Source organism: Gymnogyps californianus, chromosome 2 (genome assembly GCF_018139145.2).
Source record: "Gymnogyps californianus isolate 813 chromosome 2, ASM1813914v2, whole genome shotgun sequence".
Lineage (NCBI taxonomy): Eukaryota > Metazoa > Chordata > Aves > Accipitriformes > Cathartidae > Gymnogyps > Gymnogyps californianus.
This window is the reverse complement of record NC_059472.1, coordinates 53,840,314-53,854,345: the sequence shown is the minus strand read 5'-3', so window position 1 is coordinate 53,854,345 and position 14,032 is coordinate 53,840,314. Positions and strand designations below refer to the sequence as shown.

Below are 14,032 nucleotides of genomic sequence, written 5' to 3'. Positions count from 1 at the left end.
GTGTGTCTGTGTACAGAATCTTCTCTGAGTGTCTTGGTGTCTTCCATATATGATAGTTTTAAAGGGCTCTTCTTTGACCAGTTGGTGGGAGAAGTCAGTTATGGGGAAGATAAAGGAGTGGTTAGGCTAGCTATTCCGAATGCCTCCTTACAGCGCACATGGCATGTGTCCTGCAGATTATTCCTCCTCTTCATTTTTCTGACTGGCACTTCTCATGATTGCTGGAAACAGGAGGAGGAAAGGGGTCACCTGGGTTTTGTGGTCACTGGTGAGGTACTGATTTCGATGTGACGCCGTCAGCCGCTCCAGCACATGGCAGCTGCCTCCCACAGAGGCTGTGCGGGGCTTTCTGCTGCGGCTCAGCACGTGGGTGCCACGTTCCTACCTGGTGCCAAGGAAAAGCATATGGCTGGGGCCACTTTGCCTGCTCAGCAGCGCCAGAAACAAAAGCCTGGCTGTTACAAACCCTGCCCCGAAATACATCTTTTTCATACATCTATAAACTTTGAAAAGAGGGAGGAAAGGAGCAGAAGAGGTGTGTTTGCTTTGGTTTTCCTAATGAAATATAACCAGAGCAGGGAACGCATCCTTTGTTTTCAACCTGACATCCCCAGCGTGTGTTTGGCCAGATAACAAAATAACGAGAACGTGTGATGAGCGAGGTTTTCTCGATGCCATGGCAGCTGACAGAGGGCTCGTCCCCCCGGCGCTCCGCGTAAAACGATCCGCACTTCCTCCACACAATGCGGCCCTTGTGCGAAACAGCTGTCTCGGGGAGACGGCTCGCTGCTGTTTGACAGTAGCTTGTATGTTACATAGATACGTTGGGTATTATCTAGCTGGGAATGAATCTACCAGATGGGATTGAATGTTTCTAGCTGGGAAATGGAGTCTGCTGCTGTGTATAAAAACAAGCTGTGGTTCAGTGGCTGCGCGATGAAATGCCAATATAGAGAGAAATGTGGCTCCCCTTCCGCCATGAATTATTTATTGTATAGTATATTCTGGTTTTATCTGAAATAATTTTCTGATAAAGCCGCGGCGTGTGTAACAGGCAGATGAATACCACTCACACTTTAAGCTAGGATACTTGATACTGTTTCTGTGTATTTTGCTGTTACGGGGATGTTGGCTACAAACTCTAGGGCTCTCATTAAAAAAAAAGATGTTAGAGATATAAGGCTAAACACCTTGTGAGAATTGATTGATGCTTTGGATCAGGCCTCAAGTGATATCAATTGTTTACCTTTTTGTTTGTTTGTTTTCTCCTCAACCCTCTGTTCTCTCTTGTCTCTCTCCTGCAAAATTTCATATAGTCAGAGCCTCACCACTGATGCTGGTGACTTTTGGCTCAGGCCTCTGGAGTAACCAGTTACACACAGGATTAGCAGCAACAGGCCTGGCTCCCCGCGCAGCTGCTGTTAGCGAGCAGCCTCTGACCGCTTTTTTTCCCAGTGGCGGTGGGCACAGCAACATACACCTACGGCCTCGGCCTGGCTTTTGCTGGATTTTTTCCTGTTGTTTTTATTTCACATGGGGCATTAACCTTTCTGGAAGAACCGGAGGGCTTCATTTTGCACCCCCTTCAGAAATGTTTCTCCTTCACATGGGGTTGTAATGTGGCTTTGATGTGAAGATAACCATCGGAAGCAAACAGTGGGCCTGATTCACCACAACTCAGGTGTAATGTGGGTTTAGTGGCGAGACGAGTCAGGCCAATCAAGTAAAAACTAAAATAGAAAACCAAGACTCTGACAAGACATGTCATTATAACTGTCTTGCGTGTATATTATAGTCCTCTGGGCTAGTCTGCAAACAAAGGTTGACCTCAAATCTGCAGTAACCTCGCTGCTTAGGACCAGAGTCTGCACATTCAGCCAGGTCTGGCAAATTATGCAATGCATGCACACTTTCTGCTGTTTTGGTTTGTTTTGATTGTTTCAAAGGAAAACTTAAAGAGTGAAGGCTAGACACAAGAGAAGAAAGTTAAGGAAAAGATACGGGTTTTGTAATAGTTGTGCACGGCAAAAGAAAAGGAGACCCATGAGTTCACTGTCAGCCATGAGCAAGGAAAACCATTTGCCAGTCTTCTGCAGGGCTTCCCCAAGCTGTGCTAGTCCCTGCCACTCAGAGGAGTGAGGCGGCCTCATCCTGCAGCAGGCTGATGCAGCCTCGCAGAGGGACGGTCACCAGGCTGACATGTGGCCGAGTCCTGCTGGAATCCCCCTGGCTACATGCCTCTGGCCGTATGCCCGACTCATCCTTTTCTTGTTCTGGTTTTCTTTTCTCCCCAGAAGGCACTTCTCCGTACACGAGGGTTTCTCCAAGGAAAGCCAGCTCCTGGCTGGAAGCCTTGCCAGTGTCCAAAGGCTAGCAAGGAAAAAAGAGAAATCCACAAGCAAGGAAACAATCTAGTTAGGCAAAAAACATGAAGTGTGCTAATAAAAGCAGAGTAAGTCAGAGAACACATGGAAACTGCTTTACTCCCAGTGAACAGCATTTACTCATGCAGGCAGCCCTATTAATTTCAATGAGATCACTCCTATAACTATATATGACTCAAAGCAAGGACTGCTCCTTCCACAGTTTGCTCCATTTGGCTGTTTTCTCCTTAATAGCCGAGCTTAAGACCTGAGCAGTAGCTTTAACTTTGAATTTCCTGGCTTTTGTCATGCTTGGCGTTATTTAAATGTAGGTCTGTCAACATGAATAGGCTAAAATGCTGGTCCATCCTGGCTTGGAAATGGATTGTGACAGCTCTGTGGCAGGATTGCTTCATATGCACAGTGCCCAGCCAACATCTGCAACGCAAATGTCAGGCTGTGTCCCTGTAATTTCGGCTATTGTTCCTGCCACTTGCTCCTGGGGCAATGAGCAAGTCCCTGGTTTTCTGTTCCCTAGCTTGCGCCCTGCCTACCAACCAGGTGTTTCCACATTAAGGGCATTTGATAGTCACAGTCCTAAAGTGCCTCCTTTTTGTCACTTGTTAGACCCTGGGGACTGTCAAAGTTGAACTGCAAAGAGATCAGTTGGTGTTTTAAGGCCAAATAATGCTGCCGCTCCTCAGAACTCCCGTGGCTTCTATGTGATGACTTTTCACATCACTTCAGGTGGTTTTTGTTGTTGTTTTCTTATATTTTGTTGCCCTTGTTACACACACAGTCTCCTTCCAAGGTAGAGCAGATGACAGTATCACCATTTTTTTGCTTGTGTTTGCAATTCTTTTTTTGTTTCATTTCTTTTCCCATGAAGACATGGAGCGTGGAGATACATAGAGCTCTACAATCCCAAAGTAGGTCCTATGCAGTTCTTAGAACAAAGAGAAGCAAGAACTTATTGCTTGAACAGCACATAGTCTAAGTCTGTATTTAAGAACTTTTTAAAACGAGAACAGGTTGGGGGGTTAGAGACACCAGGAAATTCACTGGCATGTGTCTATCCTAGAATAACATTCTGTGACCCCTAGTCAAGAACAATAATAGTGAGGAGGCACTCCACAGTAGCTGAATTATATCAAAATAGCTATACCGAAGCAGTTCTTCCAGAACAGATGTAACTGTCTATTTCTTAAAAGTCATCACAGGAGATAGCTGGATTTACAAGGAAGAGAGGTAAAAGCAAGGGGGGGACGGGAAGGAAAAATTCAAACTATAAAAACAAAACTGCGGTACACACACTTCTCCCCCTGGGGAAGGGGTGACAGCAAAGCATATGATGGGTATTAATAATGTTGCTTACTGGAAGGCATTCAGATCCGACAGTGTTGAGTGTGCTGTATAACTCTGTATGGAATAGAAAGCAGATATGAATAATATTATATAGGTGTTTAAATCCATTATGATTGCATCTTGATGGGTCAGTATTTGTTGTTGTTGCTTGGTTTTATACATTTTGTTTGTGTCCTATTAGCTGAATACACCAATTTTTATATGTTTATATGTTTTTCTCCTGTACCCCATCTCCCTTGCTGTTAAAGATTTCTCTGATTCTTTTCTGATGTGTTTTGAGCATTATCTTTGCAATTTCATTTATTTTCTTGGTATTTGGCTTCAAGCCTCACAGGCTTTTCTCCTAAGAAAGTATCGGTCTATTTTTACTTTTAGTTTTTCTACTACACCTTGGCCTTTCTCTTTGGCACCAGAGGTTTGGTTTTGACTGAGTAAGCGAAACGAGCACTCTGCCTTAAAACACTAAAAGCAACGTGCGTTTGGAAACCAAACTTAGGCTATTGATAAGGCTTTGTGCCTTCTGGAGAGATTCCTTTCAGTCTTTCGCATGCTTTGTCTTTTTTTTTTTCCCCCTAACTTCCGTGACAGAGTTGGTTGTTGACGGGTTGCACATTAACAGACCGCTTGCTTTTGAGGGGCGAGGAATCAGTGACACTTGACTAGATACAGCCGCAGCTACAGCAGAAGTGGCAACAATAGAGAACAGCATCAGCATGCATCCCACAGTCAGCTGGGATGATGGTTTTTAGGCAAATAGCCAGTCGCTAGGCAGCCAAGGACAAGGACTTCCTTTTCCCTCTGCTGAGATCTCTGAATATTAAGCTCTTCTTCCCTCAAAGAAAGGGGCACATTCCCATCCATCACCAACAAGGTGTATTTACATTTCTTCGTGCCTGGGACGTGATTTCCAACTCGGGTGGTGCAGGTTTCCAGGAAGAACCCGCCTCGTCTTTTTTTTTTGTCCCGAGAAGTCGAGAGACGGTTTTTTCTCCCCTTCTCAAGTCTTGGGAAGCGTCAGAGTGGCCGAGCTCCAGATGAGGCAGCTGTTCCCAAATATACTCAGTGGGAAGAGTTTTCATAACAATGGGAACCACATGAAAGCTCCCGGAGTAGCTCCTCCTACTATTGAAAAGTCCTTTCAGTTGAGTGGTTTGCATATTGGGTTGCATAAATGACTAGACACACCAAGGGGTCCATTTTCAGCACTGTGCGCATAGAATTAGACACGCAAGCCTTGCTAACAATAATGAGAGTTGTGTGCAAAACTCCCTGCGCAATATGCTGAAAATATTCTGCTTAGTGAATCTTCCAGCTCACGGCTATTTCCTGGCAGTGCTGAGCTGAGTTCTGGGAACAAAATGGAAGTCTGAGCTCTGTGTGTGTTCACAGAGCTCTCTCCTATAGTTTCTGAAAAAAATGTGAAAAGACTCTCTCTTCCTCCCCCCCGCTTTTTTCCCCTTTGTATGTCTGAAGTATAAATGAACTCCGCATCCCACTTTTCCTTCAGCAGCCTTAAGAAGCGAGCTTTAAGGCTGCCGAAGGAAAAGCCATTTGCCTTGAAGGAGCAGAACACAGATTTTGTACTACTGTGTGTCTGGTTTCAGTTCATCATGAGTGTTTGTGCCAGTGTGCTCACCGTGTGGCTACGCAAATGAATCCCGTGGAGGGGCCTTTCTCTTACCAAACATTGCATGGTGGCATTCTGCTCGCAAGCTGCTGACATGCACTGCGGCTGGTCACAGGACCGTGAGACCTGAAAAATGTTGTCAGAAGGGGTTATAGCAAAGTTGTATTTGTTTATTTATTTATCTATTTATTTATTTTTAATTGTGGTAAGTCAAAATACTTACCAGTATTTTCCCAGTGGAGCTCTGCTAACTTTGTGTTAGGTTTTATACAAAAAGTGACCATGCCCAAGGGATGGTACAGTGGGTAGCAGCTTAGGACTAGTATCTCTTCTAGGCTCTGCCAACAATTCACTCACCTTGAGCAGGCCATTTCATCCCTTTGTTTTTCCTGTTCCTCCCTCACTGCCTCATGTATCCAGACTGTAAATTTGTCATGGAAAAGTTACTGTGTTTATTTGAGGACTGGGACAATGCAAATATCTATGAGTAGAAATGATAGTGAAAATTGTGACACAGTGGCTGCCATTCATGTTTTTCATTAATGAAGTGGTAAATTTTTTTTATTAATTTAAATTAGTTTTTAAATCAATATTTAACCAGAGAATTGGGGGATAATAAGTTGCTTCAGCCAAGAGGGAAAATTAATGATGGAGCAGATACATTTGTGATGCCAACCTGTTTATTTAAAGACAGTGCATATAGCATAGTTGTTGTTTTTTCCCCTGAGCGTTGAAAGTCTCAAACAAACCGGTAGCTGCTTTTCTGCTCACAGCATCAGTTTTCTTTCAATCAGCAGTCCCCAAAATCACACTCTCTTTTCTGGGTTCTCTGTCCTACTGCCAGTTGAGGCCATGTCTGTCTTTCTGCTCTGTTTCTGCATGCATGCTTCTTTTCACACACACCCACCCCCCCACACACTCCCACCCACCCACCCTCACCCCCGCCACTCTCCCACCCCCTCCCACCCCACCCCCACCCCTCCCACACTCTCCCCCTGGACCAGAACTCAGCAAAGCCCCAGGGAAATGCAGGTCTCTGAATGCACCAGTGTATGCCTCATTTTTGGGTAGTCTATTCCTAACTACCCCTTGCAGCAGTAAAACCCCACCATTTCAGTGAGGTTGAATGCAACCAAAACAGTATGAGCTCCTGTTTTATTCAGAGGCATTTACTATGGGCTGTCTTCTGGTTCACTGCAGTCCTTCACAGCACTCAGTCAGTCCAAAGAGACCATAAGTACCCAGCTGTCTGTACAAAGAAGTCCCCAGACAGCGCAGGAGCTGGGCTAGGACTCTTTGACACCTCCCTCTAGGTCATCAGCAAGGAGGAGAGGACGGGGTGTGATTGCTCCCTGAAGTATGCCTGGGCATCCCAATTCAAAGGCAGAAGCCACTTCAGATAGTGCTTACCGAAAATACTCAAGAGAGTCCGAATGAGATTCATTGGTGTGCATTAAAATCACCATTCCCTTTCTGGGGCTCAGATCGAGCAACACTCAGCTAAACCTGGAAACAAGGTGCCGAGTTGCTAAGCGAGGTGGCAGAAATGCTGGTAGACGCAGTGTTTTCCGAATAGTGTAGAAGGCATCACAGGGTTTGAAAGCCGCGTGTCCTTGTGCAGGGAGCTGGGTTTGTATTCAAAGCCTGAGCCTGGGTCACAGTGATGATGAGAGGTGTCATTTCTGGTGAGCTTTCCATACAGGTTGCAAAAGCTTTAGATTAGCCGCGTTTATACTGCCATGGAAGTGCTCTTTGCTGGTTACAACTGGTCTCAGTCGGGGAATGAGAGTAAGATGCAGCAACAGATTAGTATTTTTGCCTAGTGCAGATCTGGCCTTAGATTTATCTCTCTAATCCGTGACTGAGAGATAACATGCTTTTTGAAAGCCAGAGCTGACTACTGCGCAGCTCTCTCCTCTCTTTTTATAGGTTTTTAATTGCCTGCAGCAAAGAAAGCATCGTGACTTACATTTCTTTTTCTCTCAGTTCTAGGGAAAATTCGAACTGCAGTGGGCAGTGCCCAGCTTCTCATGGCCCAGAAATTTTACCAGTTCAGAGAACTTTGCGAAGAAAACCTGGTATGTAACTTTTCTGCTAGACACGGTTGTGTGCCTTTTACTAACCCTGTGAATAATCATACCTAAACTAGACAGATTTTCTGACTAACATGGTAGTTTTTCCACTAAAGGCTTTGATATGAATTTGGGAGTAACTCTGTGAAACTTGGCAGAGTCAGCATGAGTTTCACAACAGTTTGAGCGCCTTAAAATAATGACAGGCAAAAAGCTCTGGGTGAAATATCACTGAGGCTCTGCTACTGACTTCAGAGGAGCAAGGATCTGTCCCTTGACCTCTGAGTTCAGTTTGCGTGGGCACAGAGATGTTCGGGTAAAAGACCTTAAGGTCTTTCAGGGTGGACCAGAAGTCTCATGAGTGGGGCTTCCCATGTAATCCCAATGCCACTGGTATTAAACAAGACAGAAATACCAGGAAATCAGACACTGAAAGTTGGTGCTTCATGTTCCACAACCCCAATAGTGAAAGAGAGAAAAATCATTTTCCAGAGTGCTAAAAGGGCAAAGAGAGAAAGAGCCAGTATGTTATCATTATTATTACCATACGTAATTGGTATATGCTACAACTATTATTATTATTTGCTATTTTTATGCTGTTAGTAGTAGTAGAATCAGAATGATATTCCTGTTGATAAATAGAAATACATTTCTCACCATGTATCTAAAGCAGTATTCTCAAAAATGTCAGCACTTACAAAAATTTTCAAACTTTTTAATTAACAATCCATCCTTGCAGAGTAGATATAATACATTTAATACCCAATTTTGGCATAAATTCCTAGAAGCCCCAAGAGCACAAAGCATTATGCTCTGTCAGCATAGAATAGGGAAGGGAAGGCAAACCCTGTGATACTCACCAGAGTGGGCTGACTATCTTCCACTTCAGTTAATGCACCTCTGGAAATCAAGGCCCAGACTAAAATCTGCCTCAGTGGACAAATGCAACAGAAATTGGCTCTGTCTGAATAAGCCTTCCAATTCTTAGTATCAAAATTGAAAAAGCATTCTGGTTGCAGATCTTTGTAAATAAAGGCCTACAACTGGGCAGCCTGCTAGTGTCAAGCACTGAAAAACTGGGAATCCAAGTGTAATCTCTGGTCTCCTTATGAATCTAAAAATATATACTTATATTGTTTTCAATAATTGCTCCTTTGGTGGTATAATCATTCTATCAAAATAATTTGTCAGCGTTGCTGTGAAAAGCGCAAATAGTAAGAAATTTCGTAAAGCAAGCAACTGACTCTTTGGTTTATTGCTTCTGGTGAGGGAGAAAACTTAAATGCAGAGTAAAACTTGAGCCATGTAAAACAACATGCAAGGTTCCAATATTTATTTATTTATTTATTTATTTATTAATAACAATATATCAACGTAATCTTACGAGGCCACAGCACCCATGAAACCTTGCCAACTCAGATTGGTGTAGGGACTCCTCAGCATCTACGAAAAAACATGCTTGAAGTGAGTGTATGCAACACCTCATTTTATTTCAAGAGTTTCAATTGGGAACCAGCTTATAGAGACACATCCTGTAGAAAGTTTTCCCTCATACAAACTTTGACAGCGGAGCAGGGTCCATTTCATGTATGTCCACTGCATGCAGAAAATGTTCCGAGCTGGGTTGCACTGGAGGGACAAAAGATGGCACAGGACCTCTTGGTTCACCAGCCTCTGGCCCATGCTGCGCTGGAGATGCTAATGGTCCAGGTGTGCTCTTCTGAGCAATACTCTCAGGCTGATGAACTGGACTGAGTTTGCACATGCAAAGCAATGCTCCCCACCTGTGTCCCAGTCTTACTCTTCCCAAAAATCCGCCTGTAAAGATGGGATTACTGTGCTTCTGCATGTTCTCTTCTGAGCTTTTCACCCTGCAGAGGTTATTCTTGTCAAAAAAATAGGAAGAAATTGGCTTGAGGTGTATAAGAGCAATTCTACTTGAAATGATGTATTTTTGTAGAACTTAGGTTCTCAGAGTGTGGAAAAAGCGTTCATGCATCGATATATCACTATTTGCACTTGCAGCAAATGTACATTTGCACAGGTATCAATCTTTTTACAAGTATGAACATGGCAGGGAATCCTTCCTCATGAAAGTGAAGAGGAGGCTGGCAATTAATTTCAGTGTGGTTAGGATATCACCAGTTGTGCCCAGGAACATCCCTAGGCAGATCCTGCCACGTGCCCTTTCCCCATAGTCCGCGGGGAGCAGCCGCTGCCTTTGGTGAGTGGGGACTTGCAGGGGCACAGCGGCTCAACACCGAGCCAGACTCCTTGAAAAAATCCCCGCCAGTAAGTAGCGCACCGCTTTGCTTCTCTCTCTGTGTCTCACCAATTGCTTGGAACTCCTGAAACTGCTTTGCTAGCAAGATTCGTAACCATTTGCACAAATGCTTTACATTAAGAGGTACTAAAGCCAACGTGTTTTTTTCTTCTGTTGCACAGAATCCTAATGCACATCCACGGCCGACCTCCCAGGATTTAGCAGGGTTTTGGGATATGCTGCAGTTGTCCATAGAAAATATTAGTATGAAATTTGATGAACTTCATCAGTTAAAGGCCAATAATTGGAAACAGATGGATCCTCATGACAAGAAGGTAGAACATTGTAGATTTTGTATGCTTCATTTAAAACCCTGCACAAATACTGGACAGATTAAATAGGCCTCTGTGTTACAGCGTTGACGTTAAAAATGTGAAATGAAGCTCATATCAAATTAATTGCATTGTAATAACAATGTTTACATAATAATCATCTGGGATATTATCTGTAATATGTTTCAGGCATATTTTTAAACCAAATCTGTCTTTGTGAATCGGATAATGGGAATGCGGTACTTTGTTAAGCTTTACATTTAATCATATTAGATGATCAATCGTTGGAAGGAACTGCCTTATATATTGATTCTTAAAATTAAATAAATCACATTTACGGTTCATATTATTGCATATAGCAAAAGTTCTAGGTTGTGTTACTGAAAAAACTAGGGAAGCACTGTAACCATCGCTGACTTTGGTAACCAGATTACAAACAGAGCAATATCAAAAATATGCCTTCCAAAATGTTACATGAAAGAACTTCTACATCTTTTTTTTTTGTCCGTTTGTTTGGTTTTTTGTTTATTTTGGGTTTTTTTAATGGGTGATTTCATAAACAGGTTCACTTTGCTGGTAGTGTTGTTTACCAAAGGTAGCATAATAATCATCTGGAGCTTTGGTCTTTTTTTTAAATGTAGTCTTCTTCTGTCACCATGAAAAACTACCACATCTCCAAGTGTGAGCCACATTTCACTTTCCATTCTCATTTGGCACCATTGCCTTATTTTTCTCCTCACTATCCACATCGAGACAAACAGCACTTGGGTGAGCCAAAATACACAAATGTTTCAGAAAATCCTTAAAAGACAGACCCATTCCTAGAGGAATCAACGGTCTAATGTCGCGCTCCTGTAGGTATGTAATTTGATGGCTGAATTTCCACTGTGGCTGGTCTGATAGCAATGAATACAGCCAACAGGTAGGGTCACCAGAAGAAGGGGGAACATGACTTACAGGTACAGTGGCTCAGACAGGAGTCCGGGCTGCCCCAACTTACGGTCAGCTGGCTGCCGATGACCAAAGAGGTATTTTCTTTTGGACAAATAACCATAATAATATCAAACCCCATTAATCTTGCAGCAGGAAGCTTGCAAAGGCAGTGCTGGTAGCACTCTCTCTCCTCCTCCGATCAAGACTAAATACTCATTCCTGACTTAGGAGTGTCATGTTCACACCATTTGTGCACACCTAGTGTGTTTTGTAGGGGAATGAATGGGAATGTGTTTTCCTAGCCCAAGGTACTGAAGGCAAGTCATTTTCTTATCTTCTTTGTTTTTCAGTATCTATCAGAAAAGGAAGTTAAAACCGTCAGACATGCATGCACAGAAATGCTGGTATATGGTCTTTCATTAGCTTTTACAGTAAAGCGGGTAGGCCGAGTGTTTGCAATTGCAGCAGTAAGAAATGAAAGCTTTCCTTAAAAAAAAATGTGCCTTTTCTTTGCTTCTGAAAAACATTTCAAAGAGTTTCCAACAAAAAGAAGACTATAACGGGTTAAAGGAAGTTAAGTAGTGCTGAAGAAAGGGACCTACAGTCGGAAGGTAAAGATTTTAAAGAATTACACTGACTGTGTTCCTGTTTCAACGGCATTGGTCTATGATTTTAGATGAAACAGATCATCTCCTTTCCTAAAAAGGATTGGGAAAAAAAAAAGAAGAAAAACTTTCTGTGGAATTGATATTTGCAGTTGCCTTTGGCCTTTGCCACTGGGCCCTTTTTAAGCAGCATAGATTAATCCTTGGACGGAGAGAAAAAGCAAAGTATGAATAAGTGTAACTAAGCACCTTTATATTTCGAGCCATGGAAGCTGTTGTGAGCAGCATGAAAGAAAACGAAAGGGCAGAATGGGACCTTTGTAGTGCGATAAAATCCCTTCGCTCAGAGACCATGTTCACAGTTGGAAGGGGATGTAACTTAAAAGACAATCTAATTAACTTGACAAAGTCTTTGTGGCTGCCTGAAATTCAGACCTGAATACACTTTTCTTTTTCAGGAGAGATCCCTCTCTGAGGGGGGGGGGTTTGTTGTTTTTGTGTGTGTGTGTGTACATGCACCAGGATATACGTAAAAGTCCTCCTTGTTGATCGCGTATCTGGAGCTAGATGCCACCGTGATGATTAATGCATGTTCTCTTAATGGTTTTTAAGTTTTTCCTACCAGTTTTTTCTGTTTCTAGCTGATTGTAGCTTGTCATGCCTATTCAGCAGGAGGCTAGAGTTTATGAGCTTGCACAGTGAGACCCAAAGTGTGGGATTTTTGAGCAGTCATTAGGCCACTACAAAATATATACATAAATATATGGTGGTTTTAAAAAACATTTATTCTGATGCACCAGCTGCAGGCAGCTAGTTCCCATCTGCATTTGGGAACGCCAAAGCCACGGTATCTCCGTGTTGCAAGAGCGTCTAGCGTTATGCACGTAGAGAAGAGGGTGGCCCAGGAGTCGGGGCTCTCCAGAGTTCCTCGGCCACGAGTGGCGTTCGCTCCCCAGCTGCACACGACTGCGCTGGCGGCGGGAGGCCGCGTCCGAGATGCTCTCCTTTCTAGTCCCTGGCAGCGGGAGGAGACGCCTGGATCCCCCCCCGCCCTGGGGAGCCGCACTAGGCGGTTAGCGGTGGGGGCCTCGGCCCTGGCAGCGCCGGGCGTTTAACGCACCGTCCCCGAGGAGAAGTAGCTCTGCGGCCGGCCCTCCCCTCCCCTTTGCCCTTGCCCTATGTTTATGAACCCTTGAGCACAAAAGCCAGTTCACTGAAGACAGAAAGGCAGATAAGAGCTAACAAACCTTAGGTAAAATGTGTGTTCTAACTACTGACATATCCTAGTTTTTCCCGCCTTTCCCTGAGAAGCTGTATAATGCCATTAACCTTCTGCTTTGATCAGGAGAGAAGGGTCCCTCCTCCAGTGCCAAAGAAGCCATCGAAAGGTCAGGTGCCACTCATACGAGAACGCTCTCTGGAAAGCTCGCAGCGTCAAGAGGCCCGGAAACGGCTGATGGCTGCCAAGCGCGCTGCATCGGTCCGCCAGAACTCAGCTACCGAGAGCGCCGAAAGCATTGAGATATACATCCCCGAAGCCCAGACCAGGCTATGAAGGGATCCAACCGGGAGGACTCTCTCTGGCAAGACAAGCCTCATGTATAATCTGCCCCTCTAGGCTCCTGCTCAAGGTCACTACGAAGTATTTGTACCTCCTCCTCCTCCTCTCTCTCTCGCTCTCTCTCCCCTCCTCTCCCCCTCCCCTCTCTCTGTACACAGCCGCCCCGATGCTCCCAGTGAACTCCACTGCCGTGGCGTAGTTGTCGGTCCTCCGAGAGATGTCCTCTAATCACCCTTGCTTTCTGAAGGTTCGCCCATGTCATCACGATGCTTTGTCACATGTACTGATGCTGCCACTTTGCCTCATGTAAACGAGTACGATCCTTTTTTTTTTTTTGTTTGAAACAAATAAACGCAGCGCTCAGACTTCCACACACCCGCGCACCTGTACAGTAGATACTCCGTTTAACTTACTCATGATCTTTAGTTGACCTAAAGCTAGTCTGTTACCCAGTGTACAGCAATATCAAACTGTAGGGGACTTTGGAAATTTCAGTCATGCAGGGTGATCCTTTCGGACTCTGCCGTCTTCCTCACAAAAGATGAAAGGAGCTATGACTCGGATTCCCTTCTTTTTATTACTGTTTTTTTTAAAGCAGATGGCGCACTTTATTCTAAACCTCTGAATCACACCTTCTCACCTGAATTTAAGGAGTCACACAAGGGGAGAGGGCTGGGGCAGGGGGGGGGCCGGGGGGAAGGGGGAGAAAAAAACCCCAGCTCTGGGAGGTGAAAAGGTGGAAGTATATCCCGCAGGTGAGATGGCGAGGGATAGAAAAGATCCTGTGGAAGGATACCTGCACACTCACAGCTGCACAAACTGCCTCATTTTTATTTCATCAATCACTACTTAAACATTTCAATCAGCAGAAGATTGTAAATTCGATCTTCCAGGGAAATAATCTATTTTGA

At 44.2% G+C, this 14,032-nt stretch overlaps 1 protein-coding gene across 3 annotated transcripts in view; it reads left to right on the top strand.

Annotated features, from left to right (window-relative positions):
• The window catches only part of DLGAP1 (DLG associated protein 1), a 340,676-nt gene extending 326,893 nt beyond the window's left edge, over positions 1-13,783 (top strand). For all 3 annotated transcript variants that reach the window (XM_050890759.1, XM_050890760.1, XM_050890761.1), the window contains 3 exons: positions 7,342-7,433; positions 9,873-10,025; positions 12,906-13,783. In XM_050890759.1, coding sequence (XP_050746716.1) covers positions 7,342-7,433; positions 9,873-10,025; positions 12,906-13,115 — 455 coding nt within the window. In that variant the 3' untranslated portion in view covers positions 13,116-13,783. The remainder of the gene's footprint in view (positions 1-7,341; positions 7,434-9,872; positions 10,026-12,905) is intronic.
• The last annotated feature ends 249 nt before the right edge of the window (positions 13,784-14,032 follow it).